The sequence below is a fragment of the Henckelia pumila genome, chromosome 2 (genome assembly GCF_033568475.1).
Source record: "Henckelia pumila isolate YLH828 chromosome 2, ASM3356847v2, whole genome shotgun sequence".
NCBI lineage: Eukaryota > Viridiplantae > Streptophyta > Magnoliopsida > Lamiales > Gesneriaceae > Henckelia > Henckelia pumila.
The window spans coordinates 142,892,260-142,910,623 of NC_133121.1; the positions used below are offsets into that span (position 1 = coordinate 142,892,260).

The 18,364-nt window shown below is 34.7% G+C and overlaps 1 protein-coding gene across 1 annotated transcript in view; it reads right to left on the reverse strand.

Moving 5' to 3' along the window:
• Positions 1-79: 79 nt before the first annotated feature.
• The window catches only part of LOC140880540 (uncharacterized), a 31,655-nt gene continuing 13,370 nt past the window's right edge, over positions 80-18,364 (reverse strand). Inside the window, exons 9-35 of the mRNA XM_073285084.1 lie at positions 18,211-18,275; positions 16,993-17,080; positions 16,824-16,902; positions 16,633-16,741; positions 16,489-16,548; positions 16,233-16,351; positions 15,414-15,792; positions 15,127-15,311; positions 14,965-15,037; positions 14,602-14,752; positions 14,348-14,523; positions 13,834-14,178; positions 13,167-13,334; positions 12,773-13,066; positions 11,973-12,149; positions 10,631-10,894; positions 9,969-10,067; positions 9,698-9,882; positions 6,106-6,441; positions 4,846-4,999; positions 4,612-4,722; positions 3,320-3,487; positions 2,297-2,420; positions 941-1,093; positions 733-845; positions 573-632; positions 80-376 (exon numbers count right to left, since the gene is read on the reverse strand). Of these exons, the coding sequence (XP_073141185.1) occupies positions 173-376; positions 573-632; positions 733-845; positions 941-1,093; positions 2,297-2,420; positions 3,320-3,487; positions 4,612-4,722; positions 4,846-4,999; positions 6,106-6,441; positions 9,698-9,882; positions 9,969-10,067; positions 10,631-10,894; positions 11,973-12,149; positions 12,773-13,066; positions 13,167-13,334; positions 13,834-14,178; positions 14,348-14,523; positions 14,602-14,752; positions 14,965-15,037; positions 15,127-15,311; positions 15,414-15,792; positions 16,233-16,351; positions 16,489-16,548; positions 16,633-16,741; positions 16,824-16,902; positions 16,993-17,080; positions 18,211-18,275 (4,439 nt within the window). The 3' untranslated portion in view covers positions 80-172. The remainder of the gene's footprint in view (positions 377-572; positions 633-732; positions 846-940; positions 1,094-2,296; positions 2,421-3,319; positions 3,488-4,611; positions 4,723-4,845; positions 5,000-6,105; positions 6,442-9,697; positions 9,883-9,968; positions 10,068-10,630; positions 10,895-11,972; positions 12,150-12,772; positions 13,067-13,166; positions 13,335-13,833; positions 14,179-14,347; positions 14,524-14,601; positions 14,753-14,964; positions 15,038-15,126; positions 15,312-15,413; positions 15,793-16,232; positions 16,352-16,488; positions 16,549-16,632; positions 16,742-16,823; positions 16,903-16,992; positions 17,081-18,210; positions 18,276-18,364) is intronic.

Below are 18,364 nucleotides of genomic sequence, written 5' to 3' on the forward strand. Positions count from 1 at the left end.
TTCTTTTCCTTTTGAATGGATTAATGGTTGTATACCATATTGGCTTGCTGATCTTTTAAAACTAGACTTGTGCTCTTAGTATATATTGAAAGTACATTTCTCAACAAAAAAAAAAAAAAATTGTTTCAGAAAGTTGAAATGGGTCCATATGGAGGCATACGACTCCATATTATCAGCTCTGAATTTCACCAACTTTCTTCAGTCTTCCTAGGATGTCAATGCACTTCCTCAACAAAGACTTGGCATGTTCATTTTTTTCCACTTCGCATATGTCTATAAGCTCAGACACGAAGTTCAGTTCTTTCAGATCGATTGGAGGAACAACTACAAACTGATTTGCTAACTCAAGAAGACATTCAGCGGCAGCTATATGAACCTGAGATTGATGCACTAAACAACTTTTAACCCAGTGCAAGTAAAAGTTTAAAAACTGGACAGAATGCATATGCCTAGTGCATCAATAATTAATGCCTGTTCGGGTTATATCGCCATCACGTAGGGGACAGGTGAAAAAACTCAGAAAAAAAAGTAACATGTTACAACAAAGCAAGATTTCGGAAAGAACGAGTCACCTGTCCAATATTTATTGTGCGGAGGGATTTAAGCAATTCAGGTGAGACGGCATAAAATAACTGAAAAACATTTAGAAAGTCAAATTACTGAAAAACATTAAGAAAGTCAAACTAGAGTACACAAATTTTTTGTAAAAAGAATCAAGGGAACTGACATTACCTCATGACTGAAAACATATATATTGGTCTTTACTAAAGAATCTTGTGAGTCATTTACACCATGTTGCAACTTCGTCAGAAGCTCTTTGACAGAGGAAAACACAGACATTTTAACTGTTCAAAACATGAGAATTTTACCGGCATGGAAATCTAGTAGGACATCTAGTAAGACGGGATTAAAATGAAAAATATAGTGGAATGGCATGTACCTGTCCAAGGAAAACTAGGTGAGAGAGAGAATGAATACAGATCAATCAAGCTCTTCCGCTGTTCAAGAATATCGCCAATTCTTGCCACATGGATGCATGCGGTTAGGCATATTAGTATTTTATCGTGTATAGCTGGAGAACTATCTGCCTCATCTGCATCAAGAAAGCAATGCTCAAACCAATCACTTGACCAGAGGAATTCAACTTACAAATGGTCAAATATTTCGTTAGTCCAATAACTTGAACTCGGGGTGTGATTGATATAACACATCATTTTATCCATGTAAAAACTCTTTATCTTTCCCCTTGTCCTTTTGGGACTTATTTTTTTTTAAACATAAAATTGGCTTTTATTTTTACATAGCACACTCAATGCCACAATGTGGGGTTTAATAGACAACTAGTCGTTTATCTAACATTTACGTAAATAAACCTTAAAAGAGGAATTGTCGAATCCACAACTCTAGGAGTACAATCACTAATTGATACTTTACCATCTAATCCGAACATAAGAAAATTCACATTCTTCTGGTGTAATTATGCCTCTGTTTTTCAGCTTGTGGTCCAATGAACACCATTCTCTTGCCAAGGAACACCCAAATAATTAGAAGATCCGCCACCAAGTTACCTTCTCGGTAAATATGTTTAAAATGATGATATCCACTAAAGAGAGAACAGTTTATGTTCTTACTCTTCTCATCGTGCCTCTGCCATGTGAGGGTTCATTTTTATAACAAATCAACCAGTGGCAAAACATCAAAATCCAAGACTAGAGGATCTAATATTTATTTTGGGAGTTAAAAATGGAACAAGGACCAAATTTAACATAAAGAAAATATTTCTAGATCCTGGAAAACCTTGAAAATTAAGAACATTTTTGAGACCCAATTCATGAAGCATGGAACCAAAAAGAATTTATACCAATCAACGCAACAAGTTCTAATCCACAATAGTATGGAATTTGCATAAAATAAAATAAATTACAAACATTAATGCACTCAAATGTGTCACAGACCTAGGTATAATGGGCCCAGGAAAAAAACAAGCCCATGAGTTTATAAAGCCTTGGAAGTATTTAGAAAGGGGGAGGATATAAAAATGTGAATGGGGAGAGTAGGTTGGGGATTATGTTATTTTAATTTGAATGTAATCACTAGCTTAGGCTAGGGAAATACCAGCAGTTAGCTAGGGATTTGGTGGACATAATTTGTCTCTGGGGAAATATTTCCATGCAATCCACAATATAATTAGTTCTCAAATTGTGGTTGCAAGTTGCAACAAAATGCCATGTTTTCTCAACATTTTTGAAGACAGATGGTCACGAGAACCTGACTAGTAAAGTGAATTGGTTTGTACCTGCTTCAGCATCACTTGCCATTTGTGTTTGGACTGATTTGACCTTAGTAGACAAATTGCCCATCCCATGCAGCAATGGGAAAACCAAGTTAAAGAATTCTGGACTGTTGAAGGCTTTGATAACCTAAAAAACATGATGTAATATTAAAGCCAAAAGAAAATGAAGCACGGGAAAAAGCTGAAATAAAACCAAAGGCAGTCCAAAGTATAGTTTTTTACACCTAAAATTTCACTTGAAACTCTAGCATGACAAAAACCAGTCAAGAAGAGGCCACCAAAAATTTATAACAAACAACCAACTATAAAAAAAATATTCCTTTCCAAATTTCCAATTGAATCATTACATCACATTTCAAATCAACTATTTAAAACACAACTATTATAGAGTCACACGCTTTTCTTTTTTTTTTTTTTTTTGATAAGAAACTTTATATAATATATCATAATGTAAAAAGTTACAAGAAAAGCGCGGACAAGACATCCGTGAATAGTGAAATAGCCTAACGAAACTTATATCATCAACAGAAAATAAACGACCAATCCCTTAATAAATCCGAAATTTCTAGGTTCTGAAAATCTTTAAACGCTCTGCTCCACGTAGCTATCTGTAATTTAATCTTTTCCCAGCACTCTTCCACCGTTTGTTCTTTATCCTCGAAGATTCTTTCATTTCTCTCCTACACGTCTTTTCAGCCTCTGGAAGCAACCACACACTTTTCTCTTTACTATATTCAAATGACTGATCACGGAGAGTTGCTTCCTTCAACTAAATAACAGTCTGCTATTCGTTGCTGCTTCTTTCAATTAATGACTAATAATTATTTTATTTCTCATTTTCCATTCAATCGTCACACATCATACTATATCACACGTTACAATAATGTCTTTAGGTTTTAACTTTTTAACATCAACATATGAGCAAAATTTCCCCCCGAATGTTTTGAATTGAGTAAAAAGCACAACCAAATACCGATCGCCGTAGATCTTGAATTATTGATAATAGCAACAAGCAATAGGCTGTACCTGCTCAAGACAATTAAAGGCTGCTTCACGATACTTTTGTGTTTTCTTTGTGCAGGCTGAAGATATAAGATTCAATATAGCATTTGGGGCATCAGGATTCGAAGCAGATATACTTTTGTGGCAAGATGTACAAACAGCAGATAATGCGTATAACACTGCATCCTTTCCCTGTCACATAGTGATATGAAAACACTGTGATATAAATGTAATGATATGGGGAACCAGTATCATTCCAATCAAACAAAATGAAAGCCACAACACATAAGACATTTGTCAAGAAACCTGGTAAGAAAACAAATCAGATGAATAGCAAATCGGAATAGTAGACTACATTTGTGAAACGTGAATGAATTATTGTGGATCACATGCCATGTCTGCTGCAAGCTCATTAAATGGTTTTATTTTAATGGAAAGTTGCTTGATGAAATTTTGATCTAGTATGCACAGAACTAGGGGTCTACTGCATGAAATTAAAGCACAATTATCCACTTAACTTACATAATAAACTAACAAAGAAACTTAAATGCTAATAAGTAGATGATCTCAGATCACTACCAGAATGTTTCTTGCATATGCTGCCTTCAAAGATTTCAAAGTTTATCAAATGGACTTGAAGAGTGTATATGTGGAACAACCACCAGGTTTTTGTTAATCATTCTTTACCATATCATTTGAATAAAGCTCTATATGGATTAAAACATGCACCTCGATCTTGGCATGATACTTTGTCGACATTTCTTATCGAACATGATTATGTTATTGGAACTATTGACAAGACATTATTTAAGTTCAACAAAGGTGATCATACTCTGTTAGTCCAAATTTATGCTGATGATATCATTTTTGGATCCACTAATCCAAAATTGTGCGAGAAAACATCCTTAGAAGCATGTTCTCAGGCTCTCAACATAATATATACTAGCAGCCAAAGCACAAGCATTGCACGTGCAAAAATTGACGATAAATCCGAGGTGTTGAGATTTTAAGGCGACGACTATATATTTATTTGATGGGAAATTGAAAAGAGGAGTAGTAGCTTAATTTGGATGGAAAATTGAATAAGTAGTGGGAGAATGTTTAATAAATTTGTAATATATTTTGCCTTTTCAAAAAAAGAATGAGACATTTATGGATTTTTAAAAAAGGCTTCACCAACACCCCAAAAGTTGGTTTCTTTAGAGGGTTTAACTTTAATTATAGTATAGATTTATCACTATCACTACATGATAAATCCATGTTTTACAGAATTCAAGTGATTGATTGAATACCATAAACAAAAGAAATATACCTACCTCCCATAAACGTCCAGGAAGTTCCTTCATAAGAGAATTCAGTAATAAATTATGATGCGATGATAACATTTCACCGAGGACTTCGCTGAGCTTACGAACTGCTTGAGATGCCTGCACATTCCAAGAAAAATTAACAATTCCAACACAAGGAAAAAAAGGTTGACACTTAGTAAATCGTTCTAAACAAATTGGGAAAACAGAAGAATAAAAACACAAAGAAGAGATTGAACATGCCTTCTTTTTACTTGCCCATGAGGATGACGTGATCCCTTCATTGATAAGAGTAACAATTTCTCCCAAGTAAAGTTGAAGAGTTATCCGTTCACTGCTCATGTTTTCCTCCCATAATTCTTCATAAAGACCAGAAATGATTTTGTCATCTTCAAATCTGCATAAGAATATGCATGTTCATCTTAATAAAACGCCAGAATTAATAAGAGAAGGTGAATAAAATCGACAAGCAGTAACAGTTAATCAGAACAAATGGTTCAAGTTTGTGATTTGCCAGAAATGTGCAAACTGACTTGAACTCCTTGGGGGTTAAAACTAAAGAACATGTAATTCTATATGGTACATTCTTGCATCACAAAGTCAAGAATCACCATTCTGATTATCTCCAATAAAAGGTATTCGGAATGTTACAATTCTATAATCTATGAACAGAGCCATGAAATCTTAAATATGAGCATGTGACGTCTTCAAAGTCCGTTCCAAGAAACAACTATTATAGAAGACTCGGTCTCCGACAGAAGACAGAAAATGACGAGAAAGTAAACTGTCTCAATCTACAGTAAACAGATATATTCAATGACTGAATATAAATAATGATAAGTCATATCCCCCTTGGGATGTCTGTTGACAGGAGAAGCCTTTAAATACCTTAAATAACTAACCAAGTTATCCTCTTTTTTTTCCCAAATGCGAAGTGAATATGAATAAGAAAAACCCTCTTTCGTCATGTTGCTCTCCCTTCATGGTCACTCAATCCCCAATTCCAAGTGACAATATAAATATAATTCTACGGGTATCTCAACAAAGCATTCATTCAAATGGTTGCATTGGTTCACTTAGTCTTTGTGCTAATACTATTATCTCTCAGCAAAATAATCACTTTTATGCGATCAAGATTGATTTCAAAATTAAACTCATCATATATCCATCACAAGTGTGTGGCAAGGAACATTCTAGCTTTTGTTTTCATGGAAAAGTATTGGAAGAGAGAAATTCATCCCTTTTTCTTCAAAAGAGGGGGGTAAAACATCATATGAAATTCGAAACACTAACAGCATGAATACCCATAGATATCTGGCTCTTTGCCACAGGCCACAATTGAAATGCTCGCTTAAGTACAAGGTGTTTAATGCGTATACATCAATTAAAGATGTGACGTCAATGGAGAAATAAGAGGGAAAAGACAGAATCATCAAGGTTTTAGTTTGTAAAGGAATCTTTCTTGCAATTAAGATCTGAAAGATAGCAAGAGCTTAATTTAACCTTGACACAAAAATAACTGGAACTATAATGGCATGATATCCACTCAATACATCAGCAGCCATGGATGCATAGCTTTTCAACAAGAGTGCACATGAAATTTGATCATTCCTATCGCCAGAGTGTAAATTTGCAGTATCTTCAATCAATTTCTGGGCCTGGGATGGAGCTGCATACTTCAAAACCAATGCACACGCATTTGCAAAGGCACGTTTTGATGCAATACTTTTTTCATCCCTCACAACTGGAAGTAACTGCTTCAATAGCAAAGGCGTGAATGGCTTCACACTAACACCAACCTTTTGGACTAACAAACTGGTAAAATTTGCCACACCAACCCTGTGGTAGTAGTGTGATAATTCAACTTGTCAGATAGCCGGACATCATGAAGACATTGATAGGTAGTCTCCAGTCACAATTGAAAAAAAAAGTGAACATGAGTCCAAATTTCACAAGCACAAAACAACCCTGATGCAATACTGTCACAACCACAAATAATCTTTGTTGCAGTGACAGGTTCCTTAAAGTTAAAAGAACAGTAAATACTCGTTATATATGATAATTCGATCAAATCAATGCTAAAGTATGATATAATAGTTAAATAATTTTACTCACGTTTACTAATAGGGATAAAATGAATAATATTAAAATACTTAAGATGACTGATTTGTTTTATTTTCTGGGATGTGTACTTTTTTTTTTTTTTGATAAGAAACTTTATATATTATATAATAGGATAAAACATATACAAGAGGTATGCGGACAAGATATCCGCTAATTGCAAAAGAACCTAACAACTCCCTATTATATCAACAAAAAATAAAGGACCAATCCCTTAATAAATCCGAAATTGCTAAGTTCTGAAAATCTTTAAACGCTCTACTCCACATAGCTATCCGTATCTTAATCTTTTCCCAGCACTCTTCCGCCGTTTGTTCCATATCCTCAAAGATTCTTCCATTTCTCTCCAACCATACCGACCAACAAATGCCATGAACCACCAAAGACCAGAATTTTCTCCCCCTCTTACCCAAAAGAAAAGCAAGATCAGAATCGTATAACTCCTGTATAGATCGAGGAGTCACCCACATTAACCTCAATTCCGCCAAAGCCCTTGACCACAATCCATACGTGAAAGAACAATGTATAAGCATGTGATCCTGAGTTTCCCCCTCACTCCGACATAATACACACCAGTTCGGGTTCAAAGCACATGAAGGCCATCTTCTTTGCATCAACTCCGAAGTCGGCAACTTACCCAAAACTGTTGTCCAAGAAAAAAATTGAATTTTCGAGGGAATCGGTAGTTTCCAAATGACATCGAAGAAGGAAAACAAAGGATAATCAGTAACAGGAAATAAGGACTCCAAAAAGGATTTGACCGAGAAAGTACCAGAAGGATCCCCAACCCAAACTCTCACATCCTCGGCCCCCTCAACTAATCTAACTCTCATCAATTCCTCTAACAATACACCTACCTCAGCTATTTCCGAATCAACAATACACCTACCTCAGCTATTTCCGAATCCCTCAAGTCCCTCCGAAAATGAAAATCCCATGAAGTAAGACCGCTATTCAACGAGTTTTCCGTTGACACAAAATGAGAAATATGCATATTATGTGCACAAGAAACCTGAAACAAAGCTGGAAATAGAACTCGAAACGAAGACTCCCCCCACCAACTATCTTCCCAGAACCTCACTTTGTTCCCTCCTCTAACCACCGCCCTTACCAAAGGCTGAAAAGACGAGTAAGACCTAGAAATAAACTTCCATGGGCTCCTAAACGTAACATTAATAGCCAAACCAGCATCCCAGCCATTATCTTGTAATCCATACTTACTCTTGATTAACCTTTTCCACAACGTCTCTTGTTCCACTGAAAATCTCCACCACCATTTCCCCAACAACAAACTTCCATGGGCTCCTAAACGTAACATTAATAGCCAAACCAGCATCCCAGCCATTATCTTGTAATCCATACTTACTCTTGATTACCCTTTTCCACAACGTCTCTTGTTCCACTGAAAATCTCCACCACCATTTCCCCAACAACGCTCTGGGATGTGTACTATTTCTAATAGTAGTCAAGATTAGTCAATAATCTTGATTCCTAATCTTTCAATTTTCATTTCAAGATTAAAGGTTATAAGATAATTTCTAGTTGTCGCACGGGTATCTTTTGATAAATTATTATATAATCTTTTAAGTGGTATTTCTATAACATAAATACGTAATTAGCATCTTTTAACTACAATCATCATTATTTTTTGACTCAGTATATTTTATTACAAGTTAAAACTTTATCTATTTAAATTATAAGTTATTATATCAAGTGGCATTCCACTAAATTAATTAATCTATTTGATTATTATTATTATCATTATTATTGATACTTAGCATATTTTAGTAGCTATATTATTTTTAATATTTATTCATTTATTTACTGTCTAGTTATTATATTAGTATTTTTACATTCGTGTGTATCTTTGGTCAAGTAATTTTGGAAACTATTTATTTCATATTAAATAAGCTCTACAATAATAATCAAATACATTCACGTTACAAATTATCAAGATCAACAAAACAAATTTAATAATATTTGAAATGTAAATATTCAAGCATATAATTCATGATAAGTACTGTAAAATAATCATGAAATTCTTAAACTATTTAGCTCCTTAGTATAATTATTCATCGTTCGACTCTTTTATTAGAGTCCCTTTAAATAAATTTTTTTCAACGAATTATTAATATATAAGATAAGACTACATGTGTCAACAAAAAAAAATTCTCCAGAAAGAACCAAGTTAAATTACAAATCCAATTATTTAATTCAAAACAAACTCGATAATAATATCAAATAAAACTTTTATACTTTATTCAAGTGCTCATCATAACAATAGATCAACAAAATAAATATTAGATTTTTGAAATGGCCCAAACAGTAAACTTGTTTTTATATTTTTATTCAATAATCCTCATAAATCATCATTTTTTTTTTATCAGAAACACAAATATTATTAATAATTAAAATAATTAAAGTACAACTTGTGGACCAGTGATCCACTAATCCTCAAAAGAGGTTCAAGTAAATAAATATTATATTTTTGAAAGGGTCCAAACAAGAAACTTGTGTCTCGTGATTTCCAATCCACATTTTCGTTGGAGCACAATATAAAGTATATTGAAATGCAATTATATAGAAAATGAAGCGGACAAATCATTAATGTGCACTAATATAATGTGTGATAATAATGTACAATCAATTGTGGCAGAGATGAAATTTGTAGGTTATAGGATGTAAATAGATTCAAATAAAGTCGAAAGTATGGGTGGAGAATTATTAGACACATTTAATTAAGGCTATCTTTGAGTGGTATATCAGATTATCTCGCGACTCAAACTTAAAATTAACAGTATCACACCTTTGAATCATCAACATGTGGGTCATAAGGAAATTTTGTTTAATCTCATTGCAAAACAGAGTCATGTAGAAGCAACGTTTGGATACATTATGTCAGACACAATATATGAACTGAGTAGCTGAACTTTACTTTCATGAGTTTCAAAAGTGCAAACAATTTTCTACTTACCTGGTATTCAAGCCAACGCTAGATCGAACCAACTGCGCAAGACGAGGAACTAATAATTCAAGCGAACTGGAGTCAACGACATCAATGCAAATTTCAAGAGTTTCCCACATTGGAGATCCTCTAGCAATTGAAATCCTCAAATTTTCGAGTTTTTCAGTTTGTATCCCAACACTTCCTGCATGCAACTAATAAAAGAGGGGAAGATAAGGAATGGAACGAGGTTAAAAAATGATACTTGCCAAAATGCAAATGGTGGTCATATCATCCATACCTCAACATAATTCATTCCTTGATCTTCCAAGCTAGACAAACTTTCTAACATACAAGACACCAGATCATTTAAATATGGACGAACTGTAACACCCGCACCCTGAGATAGTTCACATACAAAAATAAAAGTGAGTTAGAAAATAGGCAATCGAGATGCAGCTTGAGCTCAAATCTGTTCTTGACAGAGATTTCAAGAAAATATTGTGATTAAATATCAAAGAATATCTTAGAGTATAAGGATATTTTAGTTTGTTTGCAGAAATATCTGTTGTACCTCAATTGAGTATAAATATTCACAGGTTTGGGTTAGAACAAGTCGACTAGTCAAGTACCACTCTGTAAAACGGAATCTAACTCGAGCACTGATGGAAGAAAATTAACTCGCGACTGAGGCATCAATGGTGCAATATAAGAAATAATCAAAAGTACAGTGAATGGCACCATAGATATTGATTACAGGCAGTCTGTTGCCCAATAAAAATTAAGGCACATCAATGTACTAACAAATAACATTTTGCTGGAAAGAAGGCTCATAATATACAATACAGGTCTGCTACAAATACATACAACGGTCGCGAGAAAAATGTTAGATGAACTTAGAGCCACCAATTGTAAACGAACAAATTTAATGTCACTCAGCTATTTAAAGATGAAAGAAATCACCTTCGCTAGCCTTGTAACCATGCTGATAGATGCCTTGCGAATACTTTCAACTTTACTAGTAATCCCTTCTGTAAGCAGTAGAGGCAAAACTGTAGCCATGGTTTGTCTTGCCTCAGGCTCAGGTGTGAGAGAGACATCACACAACCTTCCAGTTAAAGAAGTAACAGCACGGCATAATCTGTCACCTGCATTTCTAACAGTCTCCTTAATATCATCCATGGCCCTAAAAGCAGCAGTCCATATTCTTTTTAAATGCTTCCCGACCTATAACATAGCAGAAAAGGAAATACTAAGACTAGGTTTTTTGCTGGGATCTCCTAAAAGCTTCTTTGGGTCAACAAACCACTATCAACAAACTCAAGGATCGCCGATACTAGCATGCAATGGATGATAAAAAAGAGAAAAACACGTCATATCAACAATTTATAGAAGCCAATTACATTGTTGAGTGCTCTATGTGAACATGATAACTTAACGAATAAACTACAAATCCTATAATCAACTGCCAGTAGTAAGATAAGATGATATAACATTTGTAATTTCCAATTTTCCATTTTAAGAGTTCAACATTGACTCAAACACTCGATTGACTGAATCAATTTTTAAATAGAGAACGGAAAACTAAAATAAAATTTTTGTAGCAAATATTCCATCATCCGACATACATACTATCGTGCATAATAAGGGTCTACCTAAATTTTGGGTGCTGCTGACAAATGTCAGGTCGCAAATTCACGAGCTCCTAATAAGTATGTAAGACATATCAAGAATGAATAAACTGTGATTGGAAGCAACAGAGAATGACAATAATTCATACGATCAGCGATGACTCGAGAAAAAGAAAATCGCGTGATCAATTTCTACGATTAATCAATAGGGTTACAACTAAGAGGTTGAAAGATCACCGATTGATTTGGCACATGACAAACATTAAATAGGATTCCAAAATTGACTGGAAGACCAATATATAAAACAGCTTTCCTGAACAAATTAATCCTATCTTATGAAACTGCTTCAAAGAAAATAGTCAAAGTCATTGACTAGAAAATGAATTCAATTAGTTGGACAATTTTATTCCAACTGTCTCTCACTATGACAAAATCCATAATCCATCGACGATCAAATTAGAAAGTGCCCTTCCAGACAAAAAACGTTGACTAATGAAACCTGTGAATTATTTGCCTACATGTGCATGTATTATTTATCTGTTGGAACAGACATACTACTGGTTAAGCAGAATGAAAGGAAGATTGGAACTGAATGTAATTTCAAATATAGCGGACTCAGTGAAAGATGAATCACGAAATAACATTGCCGGTAAAACCACATATATCAAAATAACCTGATCAAATCTTCGTCCTTGAAGTATATCCGCAACAGCAAGACAAGAAGCCTCCCTAGACCGCCAAAGTCTAGACCCACATTGTATCAAGAGATCATCTAGAATATGGTCCAAATGTTCATCAATGGCTCTCTTTGTATCTTCCACTAATGATTTCCAGATATGCGTCATCGCATCCTGATGCAGTGTAGGAGGTCAAAACAAAGCTAGAATGGAGGGCAAAACCTAAAATGATACTGATAGGGGAAAATATCAATCTATGTTTGTTTATGTTTTCAGAAAACAATTTCTTATCTTTAATAACAAAAACAGTACTATCTGATTACCTATAAAATTCATTTTCGCATCTTTTAACATAAATATTAACTCTATTCAAATTTTAGTTAATCTTTAAAACAAAAACAACACGTTATTTTTTTCCTTTCCACAAGACTCATTTTCACATCTTTCAACATTTTTTTTTATAAGAAACGAATATATGTGTGTGTATATAAAGAGGATCATGTAATAATTACAAAAGGCGGATAAGTAATCCACAAATGGGACCTTAGTGTCCGATATCAACACAAAATAACGCTCCAATATCTGACTAGATCTATAATCGAGAACATAGAAAGCTCTTTTCACATCTTTCAACATAACTACTATTTAACTACTATTTATATTTCAAACTTTCACCACTCCACATATATTTTATTATTATATTATATGTTAGCATTATACATTTTAAAAATTTTAAATACTCCACATGTTACAAAATTATCAATCATGAGATAAAGATCTCATGATTTGACTGTTACCTGAACATTTTTATCAGGATCATACTGATAACGAACAAGTCTTGGAATCAATGTACGGAGATAAGGTTGCAGGGCATCCCCTGCAAGTTTGGCAATTTTAGAAAACCCAAAGGCAGCACCTCTTTTTGAATTTAGGGACGCTTGATAATTTGCTAAATCCATGAATTTATAGATTAAGTCAGGTTTCCCCATCTCGTTAGCTAGGTTGCAGAGCTCCTTGTAGGTACTCAATTTTCCTCCACTAGGACTTTCACCAAATCCACCCTCTTGAAACACTTCAGAGTCTTCAACAAGCTGAAAATTTGAGTTAGAAGTAAAATTTGTTATTGGAAATATTGAAGAACAGCGAAGGAGACACAACCAGATAAAGAATCAAAAAATAAATAACCCTCACCTTGACTGCCCTTTTCCTCTTCCCCGAGCCAGTTAGAGTTCCAACGAGAGCATTAACTAAGTTTCTCTTCATGGCATCATCTCCAAGTTCATAAACAATACTAAGACCTTGAGATGCTAACTCTTGTGTAAGTTCACTCTGCTCACCAATCAGATGTGAGAATGCTTCCTGAATTAAATGAAATGGAATGCTATGAGATTTAAAGAGCAAATGGAGGAGTTTCTTCTAGAAACTTCAACTAATGGTACTGGCAGAGAATAGATCCATATCCAACTCATAACTTGCTCAACCATGTTTCTGCTTCTCTACCAGTGATTTTCTTTAATTAAAATCAGCAGTATGTTCTCAAGTATAGAAATTACAGAAATGACTTGTGGTATGAAGTAGTGCAAATTGAAGAGAGAGGAGAACCTAACACCAAAAAAAACATGCTTGATACATAAAAACAAAAAAAGTTAAATGTAAGAACAGTTCTCATGAAAATCAGGCGACCTCTGAAAAACAACCTAGAAAATTGAGTGCCATAAATCCAACTCGAAATACAATTCTCATCGAATCAAGTAATTGTTGGTCTGATATTTGATAACATTCATTTGCAAAACTAAATTATTGACACCAACAAATGGAATCATGCAGTACTGACACAACCAATATTTCGAGAGTTAACCTGAATGTCTGGAAGCAACTGTTGGATGGTTTGATGATGGCCACAATATATTGTCAATGATAATAGCCAGACAGCTCCGGCGCAGCGCTCCTCTTTTCTGTTACTGTAAAGGAGGACATCAAACAACTTTCTGGTAATTGTGTTTCTAACTGTAACATGGTAACTTTCATCATCTTGGAATTTCATTAAGGAGGCTCTCGGAAAAGATGACACATCTCCCATCAAAAAGTTAGAACTCATTGATAGCGAAGAATAATTAGTTCTGAGAATCACATCAATAGTGATAGGAACGCCTCCCCACAAAAATGAAAGCGCCTCTCCAGCAGCAAACAAGATATCTTCAACCTGTCCCAATGTAAAGCAAGACTGTAGCCATTACTTTTAAACATCCGTTTCACACAGAGATTCTCAAAGCAATTGAAATGCATTTCCATGAGATCCATGAAGTATAAGTTCGGCCAACTACCGAGGGCAATGATATGTCTAGGATCAATATCAAAAGTTTTTCACCTACCTTTGATCGGCAAAGACTGAAAATCAGATCTAGAGCAGTATCTAAATGCGAAGAGGATGATTCTTTCACACACATATGCCCCAATGCAATCACAGTTTTTTGGACAGCTTTGATATCATCACTAGAGAGAAGCTTTCGTAGTTTTTCATGCAGGATGGTCCAAATGGAAACAGCGGCTTGACATAAGACAAATGCAGCTAGCTTCAGTAAATGAGTTAATAAATTATGACTTAACCAGAACATAGCAATTTCACCTGAGGTAGAGTCGAGAAGCAAGGGAGGCAGTGGGATACAGATCCCAACATGACCCATGGCTTGCACTGCCACAGAAGCTAATGTTATAGTCTCGGAATTAATGATGTCAACGAAACATTTCAAAATATTTTGAAGTTGTGAGTCTGAGATCTGGTAAAACAGGAAAGTAAAAGACAAAGATAAGGATGCATGTGAAAGGTAGAATAAAAATTCAACAAACAAAATCTTCACGATTTTATACAAGCAAGCATCAGCTTACAAACATATTTTATGCTAGTATGCAACTGACTACTCATGCAAATATCTCATCACATTTTTTCTAGTCAATTCCACAGTACTCAATAAGAAAACAAACATCTTACAGAAGGACTTCTCAGTAAGCCATTTGCTGTTACAAATCCTAAAGCACATAGTAGTCCATGCTGAGTTTCAAATCTGCGATAGGAAAAGAAATGAGTTTCACAATGAGACAATAGTAGATGTCTAATTGCTACTGAAATTCCAGGGATAAACGATAATGAAACCTTAATTTTTGTGCTCCACCAAGTGAGAGTATAATTTCATCAATAAGTTCAGTCAAAGAAGGGACAGGGAGTGCAGAGGAAGCCATCCCAAGTAAACGTGTCATTGCTTCACGTGTATCATAGTCCAGATGACTCCAAAATTGTTTAAGCCATGCAACCTTTTTCGAATAATGATCGGCTATCATCTAGCATTAAGAATCATCAGAATTTTAAGGAAATCAAGGCACCAAAGCAAGCACTGAAATACAGAAAATCAAATTTCTTTGATTACGGCGTCATTAAACAACCTGAGGAAATTTGGATCCCAAAGTGATTATTGCCTTGGAAGCTGTTGCATGCAACTCGACAGAACCTTCATACCCCATCGCATGTTCCATTAGTAAGCACAATCGTTCAACTGAGTGTAAAAACTCAGAATCTTCAACTAAGTCAGTTCGCGTGTTTTCCCCCTCAAAGCACTTCAATAAAAATTTGATCAAAGCCAAATAAGTTTTGGATGGAAAAATAAGCTTCACATCTCCCATTCCATCTGAATCTAAGATTGCTGGCTGCTGCTCTAGAATATATGCTAGCATGTCAGAAAGTTTTGGGTACTCAGCAGATATGTTTTGCGAAGCAGTCTTTCTCTGGTCTTCACCAGGAAATAAACCTTCTAATGCCATTTCCCTGGACATAAATAAGTTCAATGTGTTTCATGACAGCAGAAATTCTAAAATCAACTTGAAAATAAACAGCACTGAACTTCTAATTGCCAATCAAGGAAAATACAACATCAATGGGATCAATACCCCTTGAGACAGGGGTCATACTTGTAAAAAGCCCGAGGCACAAAGGTATCTTGGGCACTAAAAGCAAACTTTATTGATGTAAGGCTCTGGAGACAGGAAACAGTGAGTTTATACTTTGTACCAAACTACATATTTAACTAGCATTTGGGTGTTGACTTGGACATGGTAATTGTGCCATTGCACTAAGCAATCACACTGTGATTCAAAAGAAGTTTTCATTAATTTTTATTTTTTAAAAAAAAAGAAGTTTGCACACAACTCAAAAAACAAAGATGTTGCTCTTAGGTGCAAGCATAAATTGCCTGTGCTGCAAACTACCTGATGTCCATCTTTGAATCTGCTGATGCAAGAATACAAATATATTTGCTGGGACAATGCTTCAAGTCAAATAAAGATGTTGCCCATCTCACAGCACAAAAGCGTACTTCACTTTGTTCCTTGCACACAAAAGGATAATAAAGTCATGTGGAAGATCTTAAACATGTCAAACAAATCAAATGAGGACTTCAAAGTTAATAAGAAGAAAATGAGTTATCACTCGTATACATGTTAACAAAAGCATGAATGCACATACCACTTGAGAATTTTGCAGCAAAAGCAACTCCACGTCCTTTAACACCTTTGAGGGAGCACCCTGACCCTCAAAGCAAGTCACCGTCAAACACAGAAGTTGAAAGATGGAATGGAATTTAAAATAAACAATTGACAGATATTACACCTGATAAGCAACAGCCAGCGAATTCGTCGCTTCTTGGATGATGAGGCGAAGATTCTGCGTCTCAAGCTTTAGAGCATCAAAGAGGCGAATAGCAACATCAATTTTGTCCCTAGATGGCGAGGACCAGCATGACATTAAATTAATATAGATAACAACCAGAAAATGAAGTCGGAATGATAAGCTGAAAATACCTAAAAAGTTGAGGCATGCGCTGTGCTAGCATTCCTATAGCTTGAAAACAAAAACTTCTTGTATCCCTAACAGTAGCATCTGTGTGCATATGACGATTATAATGATTATAAATGTCAGTGTTGGTCAAGACGATACATGAGTTTGCACCACAAGCATAAAATAACAGACCCGAATTCAACAATGGGAAGTTATCAAGTGTTTTCAAAATTCCAGTTAGTATAACAGGGCCCATGAGCTTCAGCTGATCCATCTTAGCCTGCGCGTATGACAGAAATAAACCACAGGGAAAAGGCCTATGTACATTGTAGTGTTAACGTCCATTCAACTTTCCCACAGACAAATACAATCAAGTACATAAAGAAGCAAGCTGTCAAAAAATTCAGTAAATAGGTGTAATGGAAAATTTAAGTAACAACCAATCTAACAGCTGTAAATATAATAACTCGTTCAGTAAATAGCATTATTAATAAAGAAATACCAGACAACTAGAGAAACAGTTAGATATGCATCATTTTCCTGGAAACAGAAAACACAACAATTTCACAAAAAATGAAAGTTTTTCTTTCAGCTGAAATTGGGGGCAAAAAAAAATTCCTTATATTTGTTTTACCATTATATTCTCTTCGGATGCATACGCACCATATAATAACTTCCAAGTCATCGATTCCACAGTGATTCCTTATTTATTCAAAAAAAGAACCAAGGCCATCTTTATTGAACGTAAAAAACCACGTACAAGGGGGGGATAAGGACTAGACCTCTCAATAACAGAATTACAATAGTCTACCAAGATTACAAAGCACAACAAAAGAAAATATCCAAAAAAATAACTAAATGGTCCACAATAATTTATTCCATTAAAAGAAGAATTAGTAAAGTGTTTGCATGGAGATGCTTAAAATGCAATGCAGCTATACAGCAACAGAGATGCCAAAACATTACCATAGTAAACAAATTTGAACACCACAATTTATTCCATCAAAAGAAAAATATAGTAAGTGTTGCATGGAGATGCTTAAAATGAAATGCAGCTATATAGGAACAGAGATGCCAAAACATTACCGAACACCACTAATTTACAAAAAAATTAAGAACTAATAATACATAAAACAAATGTTGAGTTTTTGGTAAATAACATTTCTTGATTCATTTTCTAACATGAAGAATACAGCAAATGAATTGAAACAGATCAAATGGCAGATCAATGCTCACGTGATTCTACAAAAATATAAATAATTAAGCATGTATATGTCAGTATATCTGATAGGTCATGGATCCATTTCCTAAAAGGAAAAAAGAAAAACACTTTAGATGTATTTAAATCGTTTCTAACATCCCCTACAAGGTGTTAATGCATGAAATATGAAAGAAACTACAGAAGCTTACATGTTTGAAAACCCAAACTGTAAACTCCATACCCAACTGCTTCAACCTGGAGGTAGTATCCGTTCCTAAAATTAAGCAAGAAGATTCAGGGTGGGTGCAACAAACTATAAGTTCAAGGACCAAAAGACCAATCTCTACTAGGTTATATTTGAAT